This window comes from Dermochelys coriacea, chromosome 8, assembly GCF_009764565.3.
Source record: "Dermochelys coriacea isolate rDerCor1 chromosome 8, rDerCor1.pri.v4, whole genome shotgun sequence".
In the NCBI taxonomy this organism is placed as follows: Eukaryota; Metazoa; Chordata; order Testudines; family Dermochelyidae; genus Dermochelys; species Dermochelys coriacea.
In genome coordinates, this window is record NC_050075.1 from 28,751,725 (window position 1) to 28,776,734 (window position 25,010).

At 37.3% G+C, this 25,010-nt stretch overlaps 1 protein-coding gene across 7 annotated transcripts in view; it reads left to right on the plus strand.

The window, feature by feature from the left end:
- The window catches only part of TENM2 (teneurin transmembrane protein 2), a 963,219-nt gene that overhangs the window by 383,519 nt on the left and 554,690 nt on the right, over nt 1-25,010 (plus strand). For 2 of the 7 annotated variants that reach the window (XM_043491002.1, XM_043491003.1), the window contains exon 1: nt 8,562-8,951. The exons of the other annotated variants lie outside the window; for them this stretch is intronic. In XM_043491002.1, the coding sequence (XP_043346937.1) occupies nt 8,906-8,951 (46 nt within the window). In that variant the 5' untranslated portion in view covers nt 8,562-8,905. Of the gene's footprint in view, nt 1-8,561; nt 8,952-25,010 lie in introns of those variants that run through there. 7 annotated transcript variants of the gene reach the window in all.

Consider the following 25,010-nt stretch of genomic DNA (forward strand, 5'->3'; position numbering starts at 1 on the left):
TTGAGACAATAGCGCTATACACCAAGTAAAGTGTTAATTTCTGTGCAGTACCTATGGTTCTACTGGTAAAATTAAGGAGTTGAGGATTGTATTATGCTTTATTCCTACTGTGAACAGAATTAAGCAGACACCAATTTACACCTCATTGTTAAGAGTAGCTGATTTTTCCAAAAGTGAGACCACTTTGTATATCCTTTGTAATTAAGCCAAAGGAGGAAAAAATTACTTTTTTCCCCCCTTCACTGCAAATCAGGAAGCAAATATTTAATGTTGAATGAGTTCAAATGCTAAAACATACATCAGTTCTGAGAGGGGGGAAAAAACAAAACAAAGCTTGATTCTATTTTCTACTGCACTGGAATATTAGTCATTCCAGTTTCCATGAAATGTTTTGTTTCACAAACCAGAATAACATAACAACTGACTAACTGATACTTTGTGTGTGTGTGTGTGTGTGTGTGTGTGGCAGGGAGGGAGGGACTTTCAGAGGTTGGAATTTCAGTTTCATTTGGCCTGAATAGCCCATATTGGTAAATGACAGATTGCACTGCACTACAGTAGGCCATCATGACCCAGCCCTTATTCACATGAGGAGACCCACTGATTTCAGACTCCTTGTTTGAGTAAACACTATTAAGTGAGTAAATGTTAGCAGGATAGGCCCGCAGTATCCTGACCTTTTAAATATGTCACCCAGCCACTTGTATCCTATTTAAATTGGAAACTTTTTGTGGTAGAGGATTGAGTTTTACTATGCATCTCTGTGGCACTTTTCAACATAGGGCTCCGATCCTAATGGGGGTCTCTATCTAATTGCTGCTGTAATACAAATAATAAATAATAGTGACAATAATAATATTTATGAATATATCAGACACTTGAAAATAAGAAATATAGCACTAACTTAAACATGACAGATTGACCGTTCTAGTAACTTGCATCTTATCCACAAAACAGGTATAATATAAGTTCTCCATTTTACCACATCAATGTACTTCAGTGTTTAGGGAAGAAAAGATAGAACAGTCTCTGTTTGTTCAGGCCCCATTTCAGCAAGATTTCTGACATTATGATCATGAGTAATGCTACTGAATTCAGTGGTACTTAATGTCATGTGCATAAAATTAAGCACATACTTAATACCTTGCTGTATCTGGGCCTCAGTTCTCGGCTTCTCTATACAGACTAGCAACTGGGTGTTGTCACTTTGATTTAGATGATGTAACATGAACACCTGTCCACTAGGAAAAAAAAACCCTATTTTGTGTTAACAGCAAATGGTCTGTCCAGGGTGTCCTCAGCTCCTTACTTTCAAGGTTAGAATTGAACTTGTGACTTAAAGATGAAAGCATCTATCCTGATGTAAATTCCCTGAACTATTCTTCCTCCTTGCCCTTTATGTGCTTAGAAATTTTTGATGTCATCTTCTGTGCTTTAAATGTCAGCAGATGTTGGAAATAGTGCATAGTCCTCCTTCATTGCTCTTTAAATACTTTTCATGCTGAGTAAACAAGCCTAAAACAAAGGTCTTTTTAGTGCATAGCAGAACATTTAACATAACAGATTAGGCCCTGAAAATAAACAAATATTGTGATTTGAGAGTATTTTTGTGAGAATTAGATAAAACCATCACGGGCAGCACTTTTAATTTAATTTATGGCATTGCATGATTTATCATATTTTCCCCCATAAGCATTCTTCAACTGATCACTATTCGTTAATGATCCACAAAGATGGTAAAATCCATAGGAAGCTGGGATAGCCGACACTGGGGAGTACAATGTAATCAATACAAGAGGGACAACAGAATACATAGCTGTTAAGCATCTCCAAGTAGACCAGTGACTTAAACATTCATGTTACTTTGGATTCACATGTCTATTTCCTCCGGCAAAAAAATAAATAAAAAATCATAGTTAGAGTAGCATCATATTGCATAGCTTTTCTTTATTACTCCAAGACAAATCCTGTAACCTTTACTCATGTGAGTCATCCTCTTTGTCAATGGTACAACTCACATAAGTAAGGGTTGCAAGCTCAAGCCTTTATTCAGCCTGTTTCTTTAAATAGGTGTAAGATTTCCATTGTGGAGCTGAACCTGCTCCCACTGAAGTCGGCACCCTCATATTAACTTCAAGGAGAAGGACAGTTTTTAAATTAGTTTTACTACTTTTATTTTTATGTTTAAAAAATGACTAAAACTAAAATCAGGAAGATGGAATTCATAGGAGAAGGAAAATATGGAGTCTATCCAGCAGGGTGAGAGAATATTTTTTTCTTTCTGCAAGATTAGGTTTCTTAAATGTCACGAACTTGGTGTTGCACATTCAGACAAGCACTTCCCAGGATATACATATATATATTTGTTGTAACTCTGTCGTATTATCTATAGTGTAGTTCATATCTCTTCCTGGCAGCTTCCAGAGTTTTTTAAGATATTCAGCATCTGAAATTGCACTGTTTTATCTCAGATTTCACAAATAACAGTCAGATTATTGTAAAAGAGAGCTTGCTGATAAGTAAGGTTTTGAATTGCTTCTTGATTGTTATAGGAAAGTATGTCAGCAAATGGCAACTACTGTAGCAAACTGGTTTGAAAAAATATTTAAACTAAAATCTGTAACACTGAATTTCTTTTCTTTGGAATACGTCAGAATTTGTGTTTATTATAAAGCTTCTGCTCTGATGCCTCCAAATTTGTAGTGCTGGAAAACATTCAGAAAAAATACCAAATAGTTCACCAATTCCTGTATCCAACTGAGTGGAAGTGATAGCATATGCTTAGTCATCAAGTTTAAGTGGAGCCAAATCCCTTTCCTCCATACAGAAAAATAAATATTTGAAGAAGCAATAACTTTTTCTGATTTAATGTTATTGTGTGTCTAATTTTAGACATCATTGGTTATTTCCGTGGACTTTTATGAGGAAACATACGTAAGAAATCATGTCTTATTTTTTTTTATCTTAACTAGTTGTATTTCATGGCTGCAAAGCATAAAACGTTAACCAACTAGAGTGTACAAATATTTTAATTTTGATTGATTGAATCAACTTTAATGTTATAATCCTCCACTCAGTTACAAACTGTTACAAAATATTCAACATATTTTCCCCCTCTTAGAAAAATACAAATGTGCAATGGAAGATGAACACTTTGCACCACAAATGAATTTAGGAAAAGTTGTTGCCCCTCACCTTTTTATGAGCTTGTGTAGTTTACCAAATATGGGGTGTACAGGATAGGTCTATATAAATCTTAAGTTTGCATCTTTGATGACCTCCCAGTTAACTCAAGTATTATCTCATAGTTGATATGGTGTCATCAGAGACCTTAGATATGTATGAATAGCTTTAGGATCCAATCATGGAAAGCGCTTAGTGCCCTCAATTCCCAGGAGCTCACAGGCCCAAGCTCTAATGCAGTACTTTACTTGTGAATTATTCTCACTTTTTCTTTGTAATATGCAGTATATATCTTTCCCATACAGCAAAGATCAAGATAAAAAGGATGCTACACTATGGCTATATCAGGACTCTTCTATGGAAGTATAGCTACCAGTTCTTGGGCCTGAGCCACAAAGACCAAACTTTCCCAAAGCTCAGGGCTGCTCTATTTTAGGCTTCTGGTTTAGGCCTATCATGGATATAGTGCCAAATAGCAAAAATCAGATCTTGATTCAAATGCAAATTTTCCCAAAGTTCCAGGCACCAGCCAGGGATTAGATATCAGTTGTTTTGGGCACATATTGTCCTCACTATTAAAATGTTGACAATATTGCATTAGACAGCAATGTATATGCCAGATATTCCCAAAACTATGGTAAAGCCAATTACTTTAAGAGGTAAGTGTTACTGTTTTAATGGTGACTGTTCTGTCATATACACATGTTGTCTGTTCCATAAAGGCCTTTTCATTGACTTCAGTGGACTTTGGATCAGGCCCTAAATTGAATAGAAGATATGCACAGAACTGCACTCTTTATTTTTTTTAAATCACAAATGGACTTTTAACTTCATCCTCTAGCTCTACATTGAAGGGTTAATAAGAATATAAGAACTTTTTCAGTGGCATATGGGGGAACTGCAGTAATCAGAGCGGGAAGTAAATTAATGGTATGTCTACATTGCAATTAAAAACTCGTGGCTGGCCTGTGCCAGCTGACTCAGGCTTGTGGGGCATTGGCTAAGGGGCTGTTTGATTGCAGTGTAGGCACTTGGACTCGGTCTGGAGTCTGGGCACTAGGACCCTGTGCGGTGGGAGAGTCACAGAGCTCAGGTTGCAGCCCAAGCCCAAACATCTTCACTGCAATTAAACAGCCCCTTAGCCTGAGCCCATGAGCCTTAGTCAGCTGGCCTAACTGCAATGTAGACATCCCCTAAAAGGCTGCACTTCTGAACTTAATTTTTTCTTTCTTTCCTTTGCGTGATACTTCACCATGGCTCTTTTATTGTTATATGTTGCTCAGGAGGACATAAATAAATTGTTCAAATTTGCTTAATAATTGCACATTGTAAATAAAACTACAATTTTTGGGCCAAATGCAGGCCCTGGGGACTTTTAAGTTGGTCACGCACATTCAGTCATACTGCAAAGGCAGTGTTAATATAGGTCTGTATTCAGACTATCTTTTCACACATTGCCACTCTCCTTTCCCTTCCAGGGCTTAAAAATATGCTGCACAAAACATGAGGCATCCTACCCAGGAGCCTGCCTTGATCTCAGAGTCCGCCCCTGGTTACTGCACTTTTGTTAATATCAGTGGATACTGAAATTCCTCGGTGTGGGGGAATTAAAAGTGAAAAGTTCAAGTTGCAACCCACAATACTTTTCTAATGCTTGGTGTTTTAGGCATGAACCTATGTACAGCGTGAGGATTGAATCACGCCCAAAAGTATGCCATCAAATGTTGTATGTGCGCACTAGCTTTACTGCTTTGTATCAGTTCCAGCTTGTATACTGCCATGTGTCAACATTCTACTTAAATCATAATACATTGTTGTGATACTTCATACGCCGGGCACCACTGGAAGTACATTTTGCCCACAAAATCATTCAGCAGCAGTAAAATGGTGAAGCTGCGGTAACTGGGAGAAGATGTGGGTGAATGCCAGGGACGTTAATGTCAGTAAATCTTCCTTTACTCATGGGAAATTAAATGTTTTGTGAGCCTAAAGCCCCCCTTTATCCTTAGATCAGAATGAGTATTTTGGTGGTTCAAGTAAGTTTAAGTTTGCAAATCACAGCATCAGCACTTACTTGTTGACTGTTGAAATCCTAGAATAGGAGCAAACAAGGAGAAAGACTGGATTTGCTAAGACAGTAGAGAGAAAAGGAAGTGGGAGGACTTCCTCTTTGACTTATAATTGGCTTTGCTAAGGTAATGCTCAGAGAGATAGCTTTGATTAGCTGTTTTCCATAGAGCTAAGAAAACTTCTACAAGACTCAGGCTAGAAATCAGATATTTACATCTCCATGCAAAATGTCTGTATTAGTAAATTTTTCTCTGCAGTAGTTATTCTAATGTGGTATTGGATGATTTCTGTATTCTACTGTAATAATGGTTGAGGGTTTTTAACTAGAAACACATTTAGGAAAGATAAAAGAAAACTTTTGCAATTGTGTTACTCTAAATATGTAGCCTGTCATAAACCTCTTGGGCCAATTTCTACTTGCCTTGCTTAGAAGAACAGTCTAACTGCATAGTCAAAACTTCCAGGAGTGGGTCCTTTCAGCAGTGCTGGACTGACACTGTCAAGCAGCCAGATCAGAATCTTTGGAAAAGGTCATGATTTGGCAAGGTACTTAAGTACATGCCTAGCTCTAAGTATGTGAATAGCCCCATTGACTTCACATGCTTCAAATTAAGCACATACTTGTTTAAGTCTCTTGCTGAATTTGGACCTAAGAGGTTTGTGAGTGAAGTGTTAATGGGTAAATAAAGCCAGGAATATTTTCTTCTGATAATTTTTTTTAAAAAAATATCTCCCATTTAGTGCAACCTGGTGTATTCCAAGATCCATACAAAATACTCATTCTTATCTAAGGATAAAAGCCTTCCCTGACAGGGACAAGGTATCTCTCATATCCTGGCACCAATATGGATACAACCGCAATAACAAACTGGGTCAGTTTATTAACATAACAGTGGAGTTTTGAGAGACAGGAAGTGAAAGTGGGAAATAAACACCCCAGGCAGAGAATCTCTCCCTCCCTAACGTTCTTCATTTCTAACATAGATATGAGAGAGATTAGTCTGTATCGGTGCCTTTAGACTGTGAGCTCTTCTGATAAGGACTTAGTTATTTTCTGTCACAATTTACAGAAAAACATGTACAGTACCATGTACAGTTATGACCCTCCTCTTTTCCTCTTCCTCCTTTCCTCGAAGTAGATCTACTCAGCCAGTCACACACTCAGTTACAGCCACCTACTCATCAACTCACCAAAGCCACTCGTCCCTGCAAGCTTACCCCCCACACCAGTACAATCAGTCACTCATCCATAACACACACACAAATACTCCCACAGCCTCTTACCCAGTTGCATCTTCCAGCGGAGGTGGGGAATTGATGCTAGAAAAGGAGTCACTCCTGGGGGCGGAGAGGGAAACAAAAAAAGTACCAAGAAGCATGAAGAGCAGCCATTTCCTAGATAGCTTCCCTACAATCTTGTAGAACACAGGGAAATGTTTCTGGTAGGCTACCAGAGGGAGCACCAATGTGCTGGGTTGGGCTAGGCTCACAGGACTAGATTCAGGAAGAGAAGTCAACAGAATTGCCCTGCAGGCCATATAATATATATGTTTTTGCCCATAGTGCATTCCATATGCTGGAGTTGCAAATATGGGATGGTAGCTGTTCAAGAGGCAGTGGAGTGTATCTGTCTTCATTATCTCTCTATTTTAGGTACCTGGTATTACCAACCTCTAGCATTAAACACCATTAGATTGACTTACAAAGCATGGGAGAGTTAAAAATAAATTTGGAGTCTCTATCCTGCAAGTTTGCAAACCACTAGAGTTCATGTTTTCAACCTTTCCTCTTCAATCGTTGGGGCCAGAAACTGTATTATTAGTAAATCTGAGATTCTCATGTAGTCATTGGACTCTAGGAGCTAGAGCTGTAAGAGAAACACCAAACTTGGTAAAACTCACACTGAAATCATGAGATTAGTCAACACTGGGTATTTATATGGCCCCTATCACCATTGCATGTTAGCCCCTCATATACATCAATTAATTCATAATTAAATCACCCCCTTCTGTGGGGTCAAAAAATAATTTAGATGGAGAAGCTGAAGTGTGGGGAGACTGAGGGCCAGATTTTCACAGGTCTTTGTCCACTAAACTCCCATTGAAATCAATTGCATTTAGGCACCTAAATACCTTTAAATATCTGGCTCTATGTGATAAACCCAAGGTTACACAAAAGTCTGTTCCATAGCTGGGAACTCTACCCAGATATCCTAAATCCCAGTCCATAGGCCCCATCCTCCCTATTCTCAATAGAATTAGGATGCTTACTAAACCCTGAGTGAGACATAGGGAGGCAGCTGCAGCAGGGACAGGATTTGTTTACTTTTCCATTGCCCCCTCAATCCTGCCTCCTTGTGCAACAGTATAGTCCTTCTGTGACCTAATGTCCACTCTGCATGCAGAGAACATGACCACTGGCCAGTTGATTAGCTGCCCACTGGCCCGATTCGGTCCTGTCCTTATGTTGAAGAAGGCATAAATGAAGTACATCAAATAAGAGGCTCTAACAATATGTTAAAAAGGGTATTAAAAGCCCATAATACATGAAATCTAATCCTACTTTATATGAGAATGTTGTTCATGGACTTCTTCTAATTAGAAGAAAAGTTCATAATCAAATCTGAAATTAAAAATTGATTCCTAATCATATTTCCAAGTTCTAAACGTGATCTAATGTCTGACTGATTTGTTTGACACTGTTAGTCCTAGATCAGATTGCCTCCGCTCCTACCACCTTCTAATTTGATGTAAAAATAACAGCATGAATGGAGAGAAAATATCTGTAATACCTGCTCTTTGACACACAAGTTCAGCAGTGCTTATTTTTTTTTGTTACTGTGTAAAACTCAATTATCAACATTAAGTATTAATTCTTTTGTTTACCAATGGTAGTTTGTCAGCTGTTATAAGTAGAGTTCTATCTGCCAGTTAAACTATATTGTAAATTGTTGTAGAAATTAGCAACTCACATTTTTTGTCTGTCCAAATGAATATGTGAACTAATTTGCACATAATGCATCCCTGGAAGAAGAAGAAAAAAATCACAGGTATATTGCACAAGCATATGCCAATCAGGCAAAAAAAACAGGCACACATTGTGATTATCTCAGTTTTCAAACCTGGAAGAGACAAGAATGTGTAGCTAAATGAGAGAGGCAGTATGTCATGATCACTGAGATAAAAACAGAAGCTGCCAGACACTTTGGCTTTATTCTGAGAATCTTTGCTTGAAAACTCCCCAATCTTTTCTTTGTTTATTCTCCCTCATATTCTCTCTTTCATTGCTTTCTCATTCTCTCTCTTATTGTTCTCTTTTCCTGCCTTTGATGCACATACGTTGTCACATTTCATTGACTCTCCCCTCTTCTCTGTTCTTACACTCACGCCTAGTGGTGCTTTAGCCAGAGCTTGCAGCCTCTCAGGCGAGTTTTAGTCATGTGTGAAGCTCAGTTTGATCGAGCGCTCCTTTTCTGCCTTTTCACTCTTGCAAAAGATTAAAAGGTGGTGTCACATCGCTTCCCTGCTCCTTCTTGCAGGAGGGACTTAAAAGGGACAACACAAACTAATCACTTTCAATAAGCATTTACTTGCAAAAAAAGGGACTTAGCTGTGCAATTTGAGGCTGGTGGTGGTGATTGGGAAGGCTAGAGATGCTTCATACTGCTAACAAGGGAAGGAAGCCTTCAACTGAGGCAGGTAAGAAGTGTCTGAATCTGAGTGTTTTACAGAGTGGCTTAGTCAAATCGGTAGATTTTCATCATTTTGTAACTGAGGAAAGCATCTGCTGCAAAGAGCAGCAGGGATCTTGTATCGGCTTCCTTTCATTCAAGATGCAAAGTACCTGTAATAATTGTGATGTATTGGAACATGCTGTAAATTCAATTGCAAATGGATTTGTGTAGAAGCTGCATTAACACTGAATGTTTGTCCTTCTGTTTTATTTCAATGCATGGGAGAATGGAAATAGAAAATGCAGCTTTTATGCAAGCAGGACTTTGCATAAGGCTGAATTCAGTGCTTAAGGGGAAATCTCTATGTGCTGTTCAGTGTCTAATTGCAGCTCTTAATCTTTCAATCTTGCAGGCACCTGAAATTCTGCAATTTGTTTCTAACTACTGAACACACACAATTAATTATAATTATTTGAGGTTTAGAGTAAAATCTAGAGTGGAGTTTGTTGTGGTGATAGTGATTTGTTTGCCTGACGTTTTGTCAGAAGAATAGCTTTGCCCCTTTAGACATACTGTAAAATCTACTTCATGTTTATGTTCTGTTAATAGAGATTAAGTACCATCCTGAATGAAATATGGAACTAAAACTCGTAAACTGCACCCGTGTTTAGTAAAGCAATCACCAAATTAGAATGATGAATTTGTCAGTTGTCAAATGGAGTTAACTCTGGAAGTGCTGTTCACAAGTACACCTGGATTACTGTAAAGGGGTTTCCGTATAACAGCTATTGAGATGGACTAATTCTCAGTCAAAAGGTCTGAACTTTAAGCTGTGTGTCTAAAATAAAATTATAAACCTTAGTGTCCCTAGTTTTCAGAAACATGCTTTAGGTTGCATGACTAATGTGATGGTTGAAAGGGATTTAAAGACAAAAAGTAATTTCACAATTAAATTATGTAAAAATAGGAATATATATATTACCTAAAGCTTTCTCCATTCATGACGACTAAAATGTTTAGCTATTGTGATCTTTGTTTCAATTCATCATTAATTTTTTTGAATCCTGTGCTCCTGCATTTTATAATCATTGTCAGTGTGCATGACCTAAGACTTTTGAATAAGAGGGATAGTATTCTATAAACCGCAGGATTATTCTTTTTCTCTCCATGGTAATGCAAAAAATTTCATTAACCTCTCTTGATAGTCAGACCTTTATTAGTGATTTAAAAAAAAACCAAACAAACATGCAATTGTCAGGGTTACCTATTTGTAAATGTATATTAGTAAATTAAACTGCCACTGGAAAGAGAGGTATAAAAAGATAACTTTATAAATTACTGTGAAGTAAACCATATTTGACAGCTAGATTGTAGCATTGTAGACCCATAAATAGGCACAATGCAGAAGGAAATGAATAAATTTGATAGACAAGTTATTTGTCTGTATGCAAGTTTACACTAATGATATAATACACGGGTGCCCATCACCATATATTTTGTAAAAATCAGCAGTGACGCTTTCTGCGTACATTCACATAACTGATTTTACAAGATAGGCAGCAACAAGCCACCATGTATCTATGAGTGGGATCGAGTCCCCAGGGAGATCTAGTCTCCCTTTCATCAACGTACAGGGATTTATGTGCGTTATTCCCTTTACCTTCAGTGGGAGATATCCTTGCAAATCGCCCAATATTTGAAGGTGTGCACTAGACCCCGTAGCACATTGTAGGAAACTCCAAATGAGGCAAAATATCAAAAACTTTCTTAGGGATTTGTCAGGGATATTCTTGATTCACATGTGAAATTTTATTCAACTTAATGTAGTTTAAAACTTTGCAAGGGCCACAACCATAGCAGTATCTTTTTTCCAAAAAATTCACTTAAGTTCTTTCAACTAAAGCTACTTCTCACTTCAAACCTGCATAACTGCATGTCCGATCAACCCCTGCTATGCTTATAATTTGTATCTCAAACTTGAAAGAATCTGACTATTCCTTATGTAGTGTTTTAAAAAGATGCCTTCATGTTGTCTTAATAGTGTTAATAACATAAAAGCTAAGCCTTGATAATAGGTTAACTTTACATATCATTTAGTCATTTATTATACATCCTTATGAGACAGCAGATCTGAGAGGTCAAAGGCTTGGTGCAACTCTGGCAGCTTAAGCCAATAGTAATAACTCTGTTTAAAACTGAATTCCACGTCATTTATCTCTCATTTTGGCAGATGCTTACTCTGCCCTATTAAACTTTAACTGCATGATTAATATAAATAGCAGCATTTTACTGATGTTCCAGTAGATGTTGCTGGAGAGCAAAGGAAAGATCATTTTTATAGAGAAATAGAAATGCAGCGGGGTTCAAAAAGCAAAGAAAAAAACACAAACAATGCTGATAGTATTTATGCAGGTTGCTGATTGATTAATTATATAAGATCATTACATTAGTACACCATTCCACCAGGTGCTTTTAAAACTGAAGATGCATATAGTGGTGGTATTCCAATTTTGTTGGATACATGATACGTCTGTTTGCTATTTGAAATAAAAAAAACTGAGTTTACTGAACATTGCTATTTAGAATGCAGATTTTGTCAGAAGAGCTGAGAAAGCATACCCTTAAGAGAAATGATTAAACACATTATAAAAATGTGCACCAGTTGCTAATATGTAATGAAATATTAAGAAATTAAAAGCATGCAACCTCTAAACTAATTTCGATGCTTTGAGGCTGATTTCCTAGTGAATATTAACCGCTTAACAGAGCAATGTGTAAAACAATCAAAAGGTTTAATGGCTTGCTAGTAAGGGTCTATCATTATATAAGTTTGAAAAATAATAGCATTGCCCTCAGAATAGAAAAGGTAATTAAAAAGAGAAATTATGAGCAACATATCAATAGCAAAAGGCAAGGTACAGAATAAAATAAGTAGAAATAGGATACCTGATAGCAAATTTGAACACTGAAAGCTGTGGTGTCCTTTACTGAAACTACTATGTTAGTAATCACTCTGATAAAATGACAAAGCAGTCCCAGAGGAGCAGTGGATTTTACTATACAGACATTAACTGATGCAATTTCAGGCAACCACTGACCTCTATCTGTGGGAATATTTATTTTTGGAGATGATAATCAACTAACAGATTTCAAATTCAAAACAGTAATGCATTTTTAAAAACATAAGATAGGTTTTTGCAGTACACACAAAAATTTTGCCTGGGTAATAGAAGAGTGTTGCCATACACTTATGTTGTATATCAGTCAGTGCCTTAGCTGAAAAGATTATTCTGGGGTAGGGGTGGAGACTTGGGATGAGATTCCTTTGCATGAAGATCTCCAATATGTTGAATTTAATACAAAATGTATTGTAGGATGGTTTGATTTAATACCCAGTCATTTTATGTGCTAGTATTTTGTACTTCTGCTTATGTGAGCAAGAAGTGTATAGTTAGACAGATATGTGTGGCAGATATTTACATTTTGCATATTTTGTAATTAACACTGTAAATCAAGTGTATTCAGAGATTGCCTAATATTTTGTTTTAGTTTTGGTGAATGTACTTTGTTTTTCACAGATGCAGGCTGAACAATTCCCTTTGTCTGAGATATTTTTGTATGACGTTTTTCTTAAATGGACACATTTAACATAGCCACTGTTTTTTCTTCAGACTACGCTTTTTATTCCTTTTGTTTCTTTAGTGTGTTTAAACACACACATACATACATACACACAGAGTACTCATTAATCTTAAATGAAATGTATTCATGCTTTTTAGTTTGACATTACATAAATGAAATCCTCATCCTGTGTCGCATGCCAGTAGTTTTGGAACCATCAGAATGCTGCAAACATTGACCCAAATTTTTGTATGCATTTTTGTGCATGTCCAATTTAGACTTGCAGATCCCTAAATCTGCACAAACTCAGTTTGGATGTGTGCAATGGAAGAAATGTACATCTAAGCTGGGCATGTGCAAAAGTGCTTTTTGTTCATACCTCTTTTAAAATATATGCCATTATATCTGTGAATGCCACAAAAGTGGGTTGCAAACTCAGTTGTCATGTACTTGTCTTTCTTATTTTGTTTTATTTCATATATGTCAGTTCCCTGAAATGATACAGAATTCACTTTAAATGGCCGTAACGTATCATCATTTAAGAGAATTCTCTGTTGAAAACAATAGGGAATTCTGCTTCAAAGCTGATGACACACTATAGCACTAAGGAATAAACTTTCTTCTTTGTATTTTTCTGTGATCTCAAACTCATAAGGAAAAAAAAATCAGCCCACCCTGAACAATTGCTGCTTTATGTGGGAAGTTGATAGGTTTTACTAAAGAATTCTGTAGATTTTCACAGATGTCTACGGCAAAAATAACATTACTTTCTGAATACACTATAAAGAGCTTAAAACAGTTACAGTGTAGACAGTCTATGGCTGTCATTAGTCTAATGCCACACCTATCAACAATAGTTGATACCTAGTCTGAGTGATTGTGCAGTTGTCTGTGTGTGTGTGTGTGTGTGTGTGTGTGTATATATATGTATATATACACACACAAATACAGATGTATAATTTATAAGATACATACATTACAGAAAGTTTTAACTAGTGTACATGTATGTAGACTACCCCATATCACTTGAGAGCAGGATGAAAATACAAACTGTTTCCTCTCCTGCACGCATTAATTTAATTCTCCCCATTTACTTGTCCATTGCTTTCATCAGCTCACTATTGTAATACCTTCAAAGATGGGGTCCCACTCTTGGCAGTCACACCTGACACTATCAAACATTATGGACATCATTTACCATACACGACTGCTTTCATAGAAGCAAATTACGGGGAGTATTATTGTGATTAGTTTCAGAGTAGCAGCCCTGTTAGTCTGTATCCGCAAAAAGAAAAGGAGGACTTGTGGCACCTTAGAGACTTAACAAATTTATAAATTTCTGGGTGTTTATCTTTTTGTGTTTATTTGGAACAGAAATTGGTTATGCATAGCTCTAATGTACACTGGAAATATGTTACTGTATACAGTGCATAGAGTATCTGGGAAGCTTGGACTGAATGCTTCTATGTAACTCATACCATCCTCTTATCTAACTGGAATTAGGTCCAGTTCTAGCCATTGTATAAAATACATTATAGTTAACAGGGTTTTTTAATCCTCTATGTATAATTTGTGAAGAGCTGCAGTGCCATAAAGTTCCATTTCTGTGTTTTGCTTGTATGGTACTTACTAAAACTCTTACTCGAACTGCAGCTCACAACTGTTCCCAGATCATGTAAAATTTACATCATGTATTATGATGTGTAGTATGATGTAAAATCCTGTAATAACCTAATGCAGAGTAACCTATTAGAAACCAAAACCTATGGTAGATCACTTTTTCTGATTGTTCACACCAAAATATCTTTATGCCTATTTCATACCATGGAATAATGTGATATGAAAGGATCCTACGAATGTCATTTTTGTGGCATGTTACTAGTATTGGAAACAAACATTAATGAGTAAATTTTCAGTGCAATGCTGTAGGATTTCATCTGCGTGTCTTAATGCTATTTATTCTTCATGGGAAAAAATGTACATTTAACAGGATGAACACATAATCATTTATTTATTTGTGATACCATTTTGATTATGTATATATGGCCAACCTTTATTAATCAGGTTTCGATTAATGTAACCCTTTTGGTGTTAACACAGGCACGAAAGAAAAGCAGTAATTCTTACAGCCCTGTACGTTCCCCTTTATTATTGGATTAATGTCTATTCTGAATAGGCTTTATTTGATAAAGTTGAGCTCTTTACCTTGGCCCTTTCTCTTTGGACTAGATGTCAAGCTCAAAATAGGCTTTTATACACATTCCGTCTAGGCGGCACAACAGAGGCAAGCAAGCTGCCACAAGATGTTACCATTTCTATAAAGTGTTGACTCCAAGTTGTGGGTGGCATTTCTCCCCCTCTTTATGCATTCAACTATAATCTGGTAACATAACGAGAATTAGAACTTTACCTTCCTCATGAAATGAACAGGTTTTGATTCGTAGAAATGTGATATATTATAGTGTTTATATCGAGAGTCACATATAAAGCTAAATCTCCTCCATGAGGCTAAAAATTAAACTGTCCATGATATTTGGGCAGGGGAGTTGAGGGGAAACAGGCTTAAATATATCTGGTAAAAGATTCTACGCATATAATAAATACATGCAAGAAATAAAACCATTCTAAACCTAATGCAAAATGGGCTAAGTAACTCATGCAGGATGTGTGTGTGTTTACACAGATTTATTATAGCACGTAGCGATATCTAGGTCTAGCACCAAAATGCGCGCACACAAATAAGTGTATAGATGTATGCACACACACATACATATACATATATAGTCTCTAGAGGTCAGTAGAATGTAAGGAATGGGCAAATGTTCAGCTCTTTAATATTGAGACCCGGAAACACAGTATATCAGTGCATCCGATGAAGTGAACTGTAGTTCACGAAAGCTTATGCTCAAATAAATTTGTTAGTCTCTAAGGTGCCACAAGTACTCCTTTTCTTTTTGAATATATCAGTTGTCACCAATGAGAAAAGAGAAATATTCTGTTAATGAAATTTCAAAGTGAAATAATTAGTCACAGTTAACAAAGAGCCAAATGAAAGAGAATCATGTCTGTCTTGTTGGGGAAATTAGTTTAATCTATTTATTTTAGGCAAATTCCTGATAAACGTTCATTTATGTAGCGAGAACCTTGACAGAAACCCAAGCTATAATTATTGTATAATAGTTCATAATAGTGTATCTCCTTACCACCTTTTTCTAAGATGGTGTTTAAAATGACTGGAATAAAAATCGAAATCGGCTTTTGTGACACGTCTGAGTACTAAGCAAAGCAGGAAACAATGCAGACACTGTAATTTCTTTTTATATTTATCTATTCATCCTCACCCATTCTTCATCAATTGTTTTAACCTTGTTTACCTTCTGTTAAATTGAATATTCTAAATGACACAAATCTATGGTGGTTTGAGGGTGGATGGAGCTGTCATTCATATTTTCCTATTTTGGGGGGAAACCCCTGTTTTTGACCGACTTTTTCTCTACTTTTCAAAAGCTTTTTTTTTAACCTGTTATGATTATTGGTTTGCTTTCATTATGTTAAGTTAAATTTCCTCTGAGAGGGTTAGCAATGCAGTGGCTCAAGGCTTTCATCTCTGAAGGAGTTGGTTCAAATTACAATTTGTGTCACAAGTGGAAATGAGTTTGGTGTCCCTTGTGAAAATTTTGTCCATATCTTAAAAACATGACACAATTCAACACAATTGTAATACCCTACCCAAAAGAGGTCAACGAGTAGAATGGCTAGACAGTTGCAGTTCAAGTCTGGGTTACATTAATATGGAGCTGCAAGAGAAGTTTTGCATTCAAATTCAAACAGGAGAAAGTAGGATTTATAGAAGTTCTGATTTGGATGCTAACTTTTGCATTGCAAGAAAATTTACTTTTTTTTCAACTGAAATTCTGCTCAGCAGAGAAAATATATGATGCTTTGAGAAGAAGGAATAAATGTTTAAATAAATTTGACTAAGGCTGGAACACCTACAGGTTCCTTGCGCTGTGGTTCGATTTGGTCCGTTGGAATACCATAGCGCACCTTATCTCATTATGGAGTTGCGTTCTTATTAAGCCGGCCTACCTAGGAAAAAAGGTGAATAAAGGCAAAGTTCATTATAAGAAAATTGGGGAAATTAGCTTTGTGGAACTTGGTGGCATTCTATTAGTACAGCAACAATTCAAACGTGATATAGTTGATGCACAAGATGGATTTTATGCAAGACCACTTGTGGGGCATATTTGCCCTGTATACCTTTCTGTTGCTCAGCAGTCAAGTGATCAGTCTTCAGTGGCTTTTGGCTCAAAATCCCATTTGGTATTCTGCCAAAGAGGCTCTTTGCATATGGAAGAGCACTCCTACTTTTGCTATAATAGTATTGCTTTTTCTTCAAAAATATTGAAAGAAAATGCAGAGTTTTTGCATTTGTGTTTGAACTTTGAAGATAAACTTAGTCAATACCTGCTTGCACTTAACCTGCGCTGTGCTTTACTTGCAACAGTGCTGTTTAGTCATTTGTTTTCATAGGCATTACATTTCCTCCTCCTCCACTACGAGAGAGTCTTTTACAAGTTTTTGTTTCTTTATAGAATAAATAATACATAGTGAAACTGTTCAGGATACATAAATAACATGGAAACATAAAGTTAAATATTGATTGATAAACAGTGCTATAAAGTCGTTCCTTGCATGTCTACACAGGAAATTTCACAGCATAATAATAGGTGTAATTATACAATTATAATTATGTGTTGATGCTCTTATTCTGGAAAAAGTAGAGTTATATCAATAGAACTGTAGTGGTGGTGGTATTATTTATTTATTATTATTACAGGCATGTTTGTAAATTTGGGCAAACCTTTAGAAGTAATTCACTGTTTTTTTTCTCTTCCTCTCCCCTCCCCCTTTTAGTTTGTCATCCATCTGTGATACTTGAGACCTTTTTAGTTTCCCGTTTGTTGTATGTTGTGGGATAAGATGTTGCTATTGTGTAGCTCTTTGGACTTAGACAAGTTGCCCCTTTCCATTTTACTAGGTTTTTAGTTATTTTTGTTAGGATGCCCTGGGGCTGTCCTTTCAAAACTCAAAGTCTAATCTAGAAGGCTGAAGAGCTCAACTGTCAAAATAGTTTGCTTAGCGTTTTTCGTGCTAGAAATCTAATTAATTGCTAACGATATTATTCTGACTTCTTTCCAAAGTAGTTTAGAAAATCAAAATTTTAAACTGTCGTTTTTTGCTTATGGATCACTCACTGCAGATGATGTAGGACTAACAGCTTTCGATGGGGCTGGTCTAACAAAACTAGAGCTCTGCAGGTAGGGCTCAGTCCTGCAAAGTGCTGAACACACTTTGGAGATGCTGAGTGCCATCAACTCTGTGACATCAACAAAATTTGAGTGTGATCAATATCTCATGGGATTAAGTCCTTATTTTGTCTATGCTATAAAAAGACTAAGATGGAGATAGTCACAATGAATACTCCCTGCATTGCAAATACATTCACTGTTCTGTATATGTTTGGCAAAATCTGACATAGCCATATCAGATAAATGTGTGCAAGACAAGAGGAATTACTTCTTCATACAACACACAGTTAATCTGTGGAACTCACTTCCCTGGGATGTTATGATGGGTAAAAATATAACTGGATAACAAAAACCTAGATAAGTTCATGGAGAATAGATCCATCAATGGGCTATTAGCCAAGATGGTTAGAGATGCAACCCCATGCTTTGGGCAACTCTAAACCTCTGATTGCTGAAAGCAGTGAGGGGAAGACGGGTGGATCACTCCCAAATTACTATGTTCTGTACACTATCCCTGGAGCTCTGGAACTGGCCACTGCCGGAGACAGGATAGTGGGCTAGATGGACTTTTGGTCTGACCCAGCATAGCAGCTCTTATGTTCCTGTGTTCTCACTGAAGTGCATTGGAGTTCTCCATGTACATCTCAGGGTAGAATCTGGACCAGATCAACAGATTTTAGGAGGAGAGATAGCTCAGTGGTTTGAGCATTGGCCTGCTAAACCCAGGGTTGTGAGTTCAATCCTTGATGGGGCCATTTAGGGATTTGGGGCAAAAATTGGGGATTGGTCCTGCTTTGAGCAGGGAATTGGACTAGATGACCTCCTGAGGTCCCTTCCAATCCTGATATTCTATGAACTACATGTTTGGAACATCTGAATGCCAATTAGATTTGCACATACATACAATTCTACAAAAGAAGGTTGGGGAGGTTATATTGAAGGGAAAGGTGGCTAGATAGAATATTCTCTCATTCACATTGCATAGCTATTTCTCTTCCCTGCTTGGTTTGTGTCTCTGCTCTTTGTGTCCCTGGGGAAAGCTGATTAGTACACCTGAAAGCTGTGGTAACAAGTGCTTTGTGTGGGATGTTTTGTCCTTTCTATACAGTGGATCTTGCAAGCAAACTTTCATGGTTAGTCACTGCTTCCATAGGTATTAGTAACTCCTCTCTGCTGTGTCTTCCAGAGATTGTTCAGGGAGTTGGCAGGTTCCCAGCCATAGGAAGCACCTGTGTGTGAGATAAGGACAGGGAGCAGATCTCAGTCCTCTGCCAGAAATCCTGGCCAATCTCCTTTCCTTATTCACACAGCCACCATTCTTAAGAGAAGGATTCACTGGACATTTAACACTTTGAGAGTCACGTGTCTTGGGAGGCCTGCATTCCCCTTCTACGGTTGTTTTACAGATGAAGAAAAGAAGCTGGCTCAAGTGCAGAATACGATTTACAGGCACAACTCCCGTCAACACCCATGCACATATGAGGCCAAAATTAGTGCGTAAGAGCCCTGATCTTGCACTGAGATGTGAGCAGGTGAAGCCCCATTAATTTAAATAAAATTGTTAGGATATACTGGCAAATATTCTGGTAAACCATGTAAAGTAGCAATATCAATGAATCAAGCATAGGATTGTCTCACTTTGGGTGGTATACACTGAAGGATTTTTTTAATCTCAAGTATATTGTTTTGCTTACTTAGAGTTGACATGGCCATATTAATATTTTTATGAGAAGCCAGCCAACAAATGGTTGTAATTTAACTGCAGTAGACTACATTTTGTTTTAGATATAGGCATGCAAGGCTCTTGTTGACCTCACTGAGAACTGGGTTCATGCATTTGATGGCAGAATTTAATTGCAAATATCTCACACTGGTTTTAAAAAATCATCAATTTTCAATAGTCATTTTTAATTTCACCCTTTAAATTGTATCAGAAGAAATATTAATAATGAAGAGTTGTGTGCTCCTATCGGCATATACAGAGTATACACATGTAAATAAAACATTATCTGTGCCATTATGTCTTCTACTGAGATAAGAATAGTTGGTTACTGTATTTCTTCTTAACAAGAGAAATGGTATTTTTAGATAATAGAAAGACAAAAGTGCTTGTCTTATGCAAAATATCAACTCACATAATTATATCCATACTGCAGTAACCATGGCATCCTTCATATCCAAAGTATTCTGAAATGACTCTAATAGTCAATATGACTATAAAATAATAAATTGTTTCAATTAAATTATTTAATTCTCTACACACACACACAAACAGCCCTCCCCACAACACACTATTGATTTGGATGTATTTTGTGATCCCAATTATGGTTGTGGATTTGTTAATGTAAAATTGGCAATTGTTGGGCTTTGAAGAGGGATGCAGCATCTTCAGCAGGAGCTTATTAAACTGTAAAATATGGATTGTCTTTACCCTAATGGCCTCTGAATCCTATTACCATCCCATTAGAGAGTGTGGGATTTTAGTAATTCTGTTGTTGTTTCCAATGGGCAGTGACTATAATGGCGAAGGGCAGGGGTTAATGCAATTCATCTCTTTTAATAGTTGTAACTCTGAGTCCCTTATCACTCTGCATGGTTTCATTAGGTTTCTTTTTTTAAATGCCAAGAGAGTTTCTTTAAGCACCTCAAAATAAAAATAAAAAGAATTTGAGATTTCCTTAGTTATCTCCATTTTGTAAACAGAGGAGAAATGAATAAGTTGGTATGTAAACATGTTCAAAATAGGCTGCAGTGCAGAAGAGTTTTCAATTACTGTCATCATGCCAAGCGCTGTATTAAAATACCTCTTCAGTCAAGATCATTATTATATTATTATTTATTTATATTGCAGTGGCACCCATAATGTACTAATCATTTTCGAGATTAATAGGAAGGCATCATACTTGCCCCAAAGAATGTAACAGTCTGAAGAGAAAAAACAGAGGGTGGGGGAAGAGGCACAGCTAGTTTCACATTTTATTTTTGTCTGTTGGTCTTTTTGCATAAACAAACCCACAACTGCCCTTCTACCTTGCAGTTATTAGCTAGTTGATTTCTTGCAGGCTTTGCAGCAGAAGCACACCTTGAGGAGGGATTTGATTGAGGGTGCATTAGCTCAGAAAGAGGATGCTGTGTGTAGAGGCTGTTGGCACATTCCAGTAGAGGATATGGCCAACATACTGACTGCAACAACTGCATAGGAAGCTGGTATAATATTTCCATGTATTTTGTGGAGATTCTTTGACAGCTGAGTTCCAAATGCCAGAGGGGGTTGCTTCTAATGTTAGAACAGAATCAAAATTGGGAGATTTCAAGTTGACATTGTTAGATCACTTAAAAGAGAGGGTTGTCAATGGAACTTTTAATATGCACTTTATCTGATGCTGATGTGCATGTCAGGCTGAGTTGGCATCAGACGTTTTATTTATGAAAAGTGTTTCTAGCTAATACATTTTTTCTTCAAAAAAATATAAACAGGAGAGATTACTTTGCAAAACAAATTAGTTTCCCGCAGAGAAGCACGGAAAGGTGTAACCATTTTCCTTAATTGGAAGTAAGAAAGCATTACAAAGGCTGGAAAGTTCATAACTTGTTTTTCCTCAGGTCTAGTAATGGATCAAAACATCTGGGTTTGATGCACCACAGTGTCACCTGTAGCTACAACTACTCCTTCTGCTGTGTGATTGACTAAACTCTTTTATGCCCAAATCAAAAAAATTGGTGGGAGAGAAATGGGAAAAGATGGGTCTTTTGAAACACAATTAGTGATGCTCATAGGACTTGTTGGTCACATATTACTATATAATTATATGCCCAAGTGTCTAATAACAAAATGTGCAAAGGCAAAATAGAGTAATTCTAAATTTAACACTTCAGCTTCAAAGCACTCTGCAAATATTAACTCCTTATGCCGTACCACACCCCTATGTGCTGGGATCCTCAATAAGCTGTTTCTCTGTGGCCAATGCTATCAGGCATTGCAAACAGGTAGGTGTTTGCCACACAAGTGGCAGTCTGGGCACTGAGATCTAAGATTCCCCCAGTTGCTACTGGTACCATTTGGCTTTGTGAGGAAAGGGACTCAAGGACTTCCCCCTTCCTCATCTCCTTCCAGGCCACTACTTCAGGGCTGCGGGAAAGGGACTCAAGGATTTGCCTTTCCATGGGTGCTGCAGGTCTGGTGAGAGAGGAGCTCTAAAACTTTCCCTCCCTTTCTCTCCCCCTCTGTTTCTCCTACTCTCACTCTTCCCCATGGAAAATGAGGGAGATGGTGTGCGGGATGGAGAGAGGAAGTGTTAGGAGACAGAGATAGAAAGGTGGAGACTATGTGGTATAGAAGAGTTGATAATGAATGAGAAAGGAGAGAGGGTCATCAGGGAGGGCAGAAGGAGAAGGAATGGTTGAATAAAGAGGTAGAATGCCCGGGAGAGGCATTAGGGTAAGAAGGGAAGGAAATAGGAATTGGGGAGGCTGCACACATGGGTTTTAAAAGTTGCACTTGGGAAAGTCACTTGTTCAGCATGCAGAGAAATAGAGTAATATTGTCTGTGGGGTAGGTAAGTTATATTTGCCTTCCTTTAAAATATAAAAAGAAGCCTATATGACTTGTCAGAGGTTATGTGTTGAGTGACTGTTGTAGCAAGGGCTACACCTCCAGGTCTCCTGGCAAACTAGTACTCTGCTTAGACCTCTCCTTCCTTCCTATATTCACTTATTTATGTGTATTGTGGCAGTGCCCACAAGATCCTTTCAGGTCAGGACCCCATTGTGCTAAGTTCTCCACAAACACATAGAAAGAAATGGTCTTTGTACTGAAGAGCTTGCAATCTAATCAGGGGTGCTGGAACAATTTGAATAGTAGGGGTGCTGAGAGCCATTGAACCAAACTGTAAACCCTGTATATGATGAAAACCATTTCAAGGCAGGGGGTGCAGCAGTACTGCTAGTTCTAGCACCTATGAATCTAACTTAAAATTACATAAGGTTGTGTTATCTGATTATTGCAAGCTGCTGTTTTGGCATAACCAGCTAATAGGAGACTACTCATCCTGTTAAAGAAACTGACTCCTGTAACTTGGTCCCCTTAAATTGCTTGATAGCCACTTGGTTTCAACTGCCAGGATCTAGATAATTATGTTAGAGTAAGAAAAAGAGTATGGGTGTTTGTTAGTTTGAATTTCACACTAATTGGCATGGATTACTTGATTTCAAATATCAATGTTGTTTCTTAGCTCAAATGTCACAGTTGCATCATTTTGCTCTATGCCTTAGGAGAACAATTAGTTACAATTAAACTCCAGTAAAAATACTAATATCACTACTTTATTAATATGGTTATTTTCCAAAACCGATTGAAGTCAATAAGCATAGTGCAGCAATGGTCTCTCATTTTTATCTTGAGAAATAATAGGGAAGTGAAATATGACAATAGCCTGGCTTTCCTCAAAAAGTTATGTCAATGAAAGTGAGTATGCATGGCAACCATCCCAGGGTAATTACACATAGCTTGATCCTGCATTGTGCAGGTGCAGAGTCTTGTGCATAGAAGTGCAAGTGAGGAACAGGAGAGTGAAGCAAGGGAATGTGACCTTGCAGAGAGATGGCACTTTTGAAGCGCTTAATGATTTAGTAATGGAAACCAATTCATGAGTACTCTCAGTGTTACACTTTGGATGTTTCAGCAGCACTTCATATGGTTAATGCTGCTCTGATCGTTTGTTAATGGAATGGGTCAAGCTATTTCATTCTCAGTGGTCAGTGATGGGATGGTTCAAATAGATATAGTTTCATTTTCCTGTGACGCAATGCAGTCTTTATTTGTCTTCAGTGTATGTCTCAGGCCCCACTGGATTTTGTTACGCTTTGTTGATGATACACCTATTTGGTTTCTTTCTTTCATATCACCATCACTTGCTGTCTACATCAGATTAAGACATGGATGTCATATTGTTTTATGAAAATAAATCCAAATTATAGAGTTGTTTTGCTGAGTCAGGCTCTTCTGTGTAATTTCTTTTGTATAATGCTCATGTTACACTATGCTTGAGTGTTGAGTGTCTTTGGGTTGCATTGACCTGTGATTTGTTGATCGATAAGCATCTCAGGATTGCTAGTTAGGTGCCTTTTTATCACTTCAAAATATATCTGGACTAAGGCTTCTGCTCACAACAATGTGTAAATTTTGGTAAAAGCCTTTATTATTTCATGGCTAGACTAGCAACTCTACAATTGTCTGCTTCTAAACTGTACTGTTATAGGATGTAGAATATACAGAATGCAGCTGCTCAGATTCTTACAGGCATTCACTTGTCTCAGAATATTAAAAACCTCTCTCTTCAAACCCCATGCTGGATGGTTACGAATTGTGCCACGATCCATGATTTTAAATTTTTTTCTACTCATGCTGGATGAAATTCAGCTCCATTCAGAAGCCCCTCTCAAGGCCTGTTCACCACATGACCCTATTTTGAGGATTGCAATAGTGAAGAATTTCACCCACACTGTATGGATTGAGTAATCATTTTGTGTGTCCCAATCATAACCTTGATCCTTGATGTAATGGGAGTCAGAAGTTTGTGAAACTATGCTCCTTTGTGGAACTGGCTGCTAGCAGTCTACAGAAAACTCCAATCTATTGTGGCATTTGAGTTTAAAATTAAAGTTTTTATTTGTAAACTCTTTGGGGCATGAACCACCTTATTGATTTGTGTTTGTACAGTACTTTGCACAATGAAGTCCTGGTCCATGACTGGGTCTCCTAGGCACTACTGCAATACAAATTATGTATTGTGGATTGAAAAGCTGACTTTGTACTAAAATTAAACCAAGCTCAAATTACTTCGATGTTTTACATGTGCCAGAAAAAAAAACAACAATAACATTTTATTTCTGATGCCAAAGAGCTGCATTTCCCATTGACAAACATCAGACTCTTGCCCTAAATGTAATTATAAAGAATCTGAAGTTAATAAACCACATAGTATTTTCATTTTCATCTATAAAGCAAAAATATTATGCTTAGGGAAACACTCAAGGGAGATGGAAACATGGACATGAAGAATTATATAGTCCTGTATGGAATCTGTCATACAGATTTGAAGATTGGGTGGTGTCCCCTGGGCTAGCAGTTTAAGAATAATGTTCAAATCTGG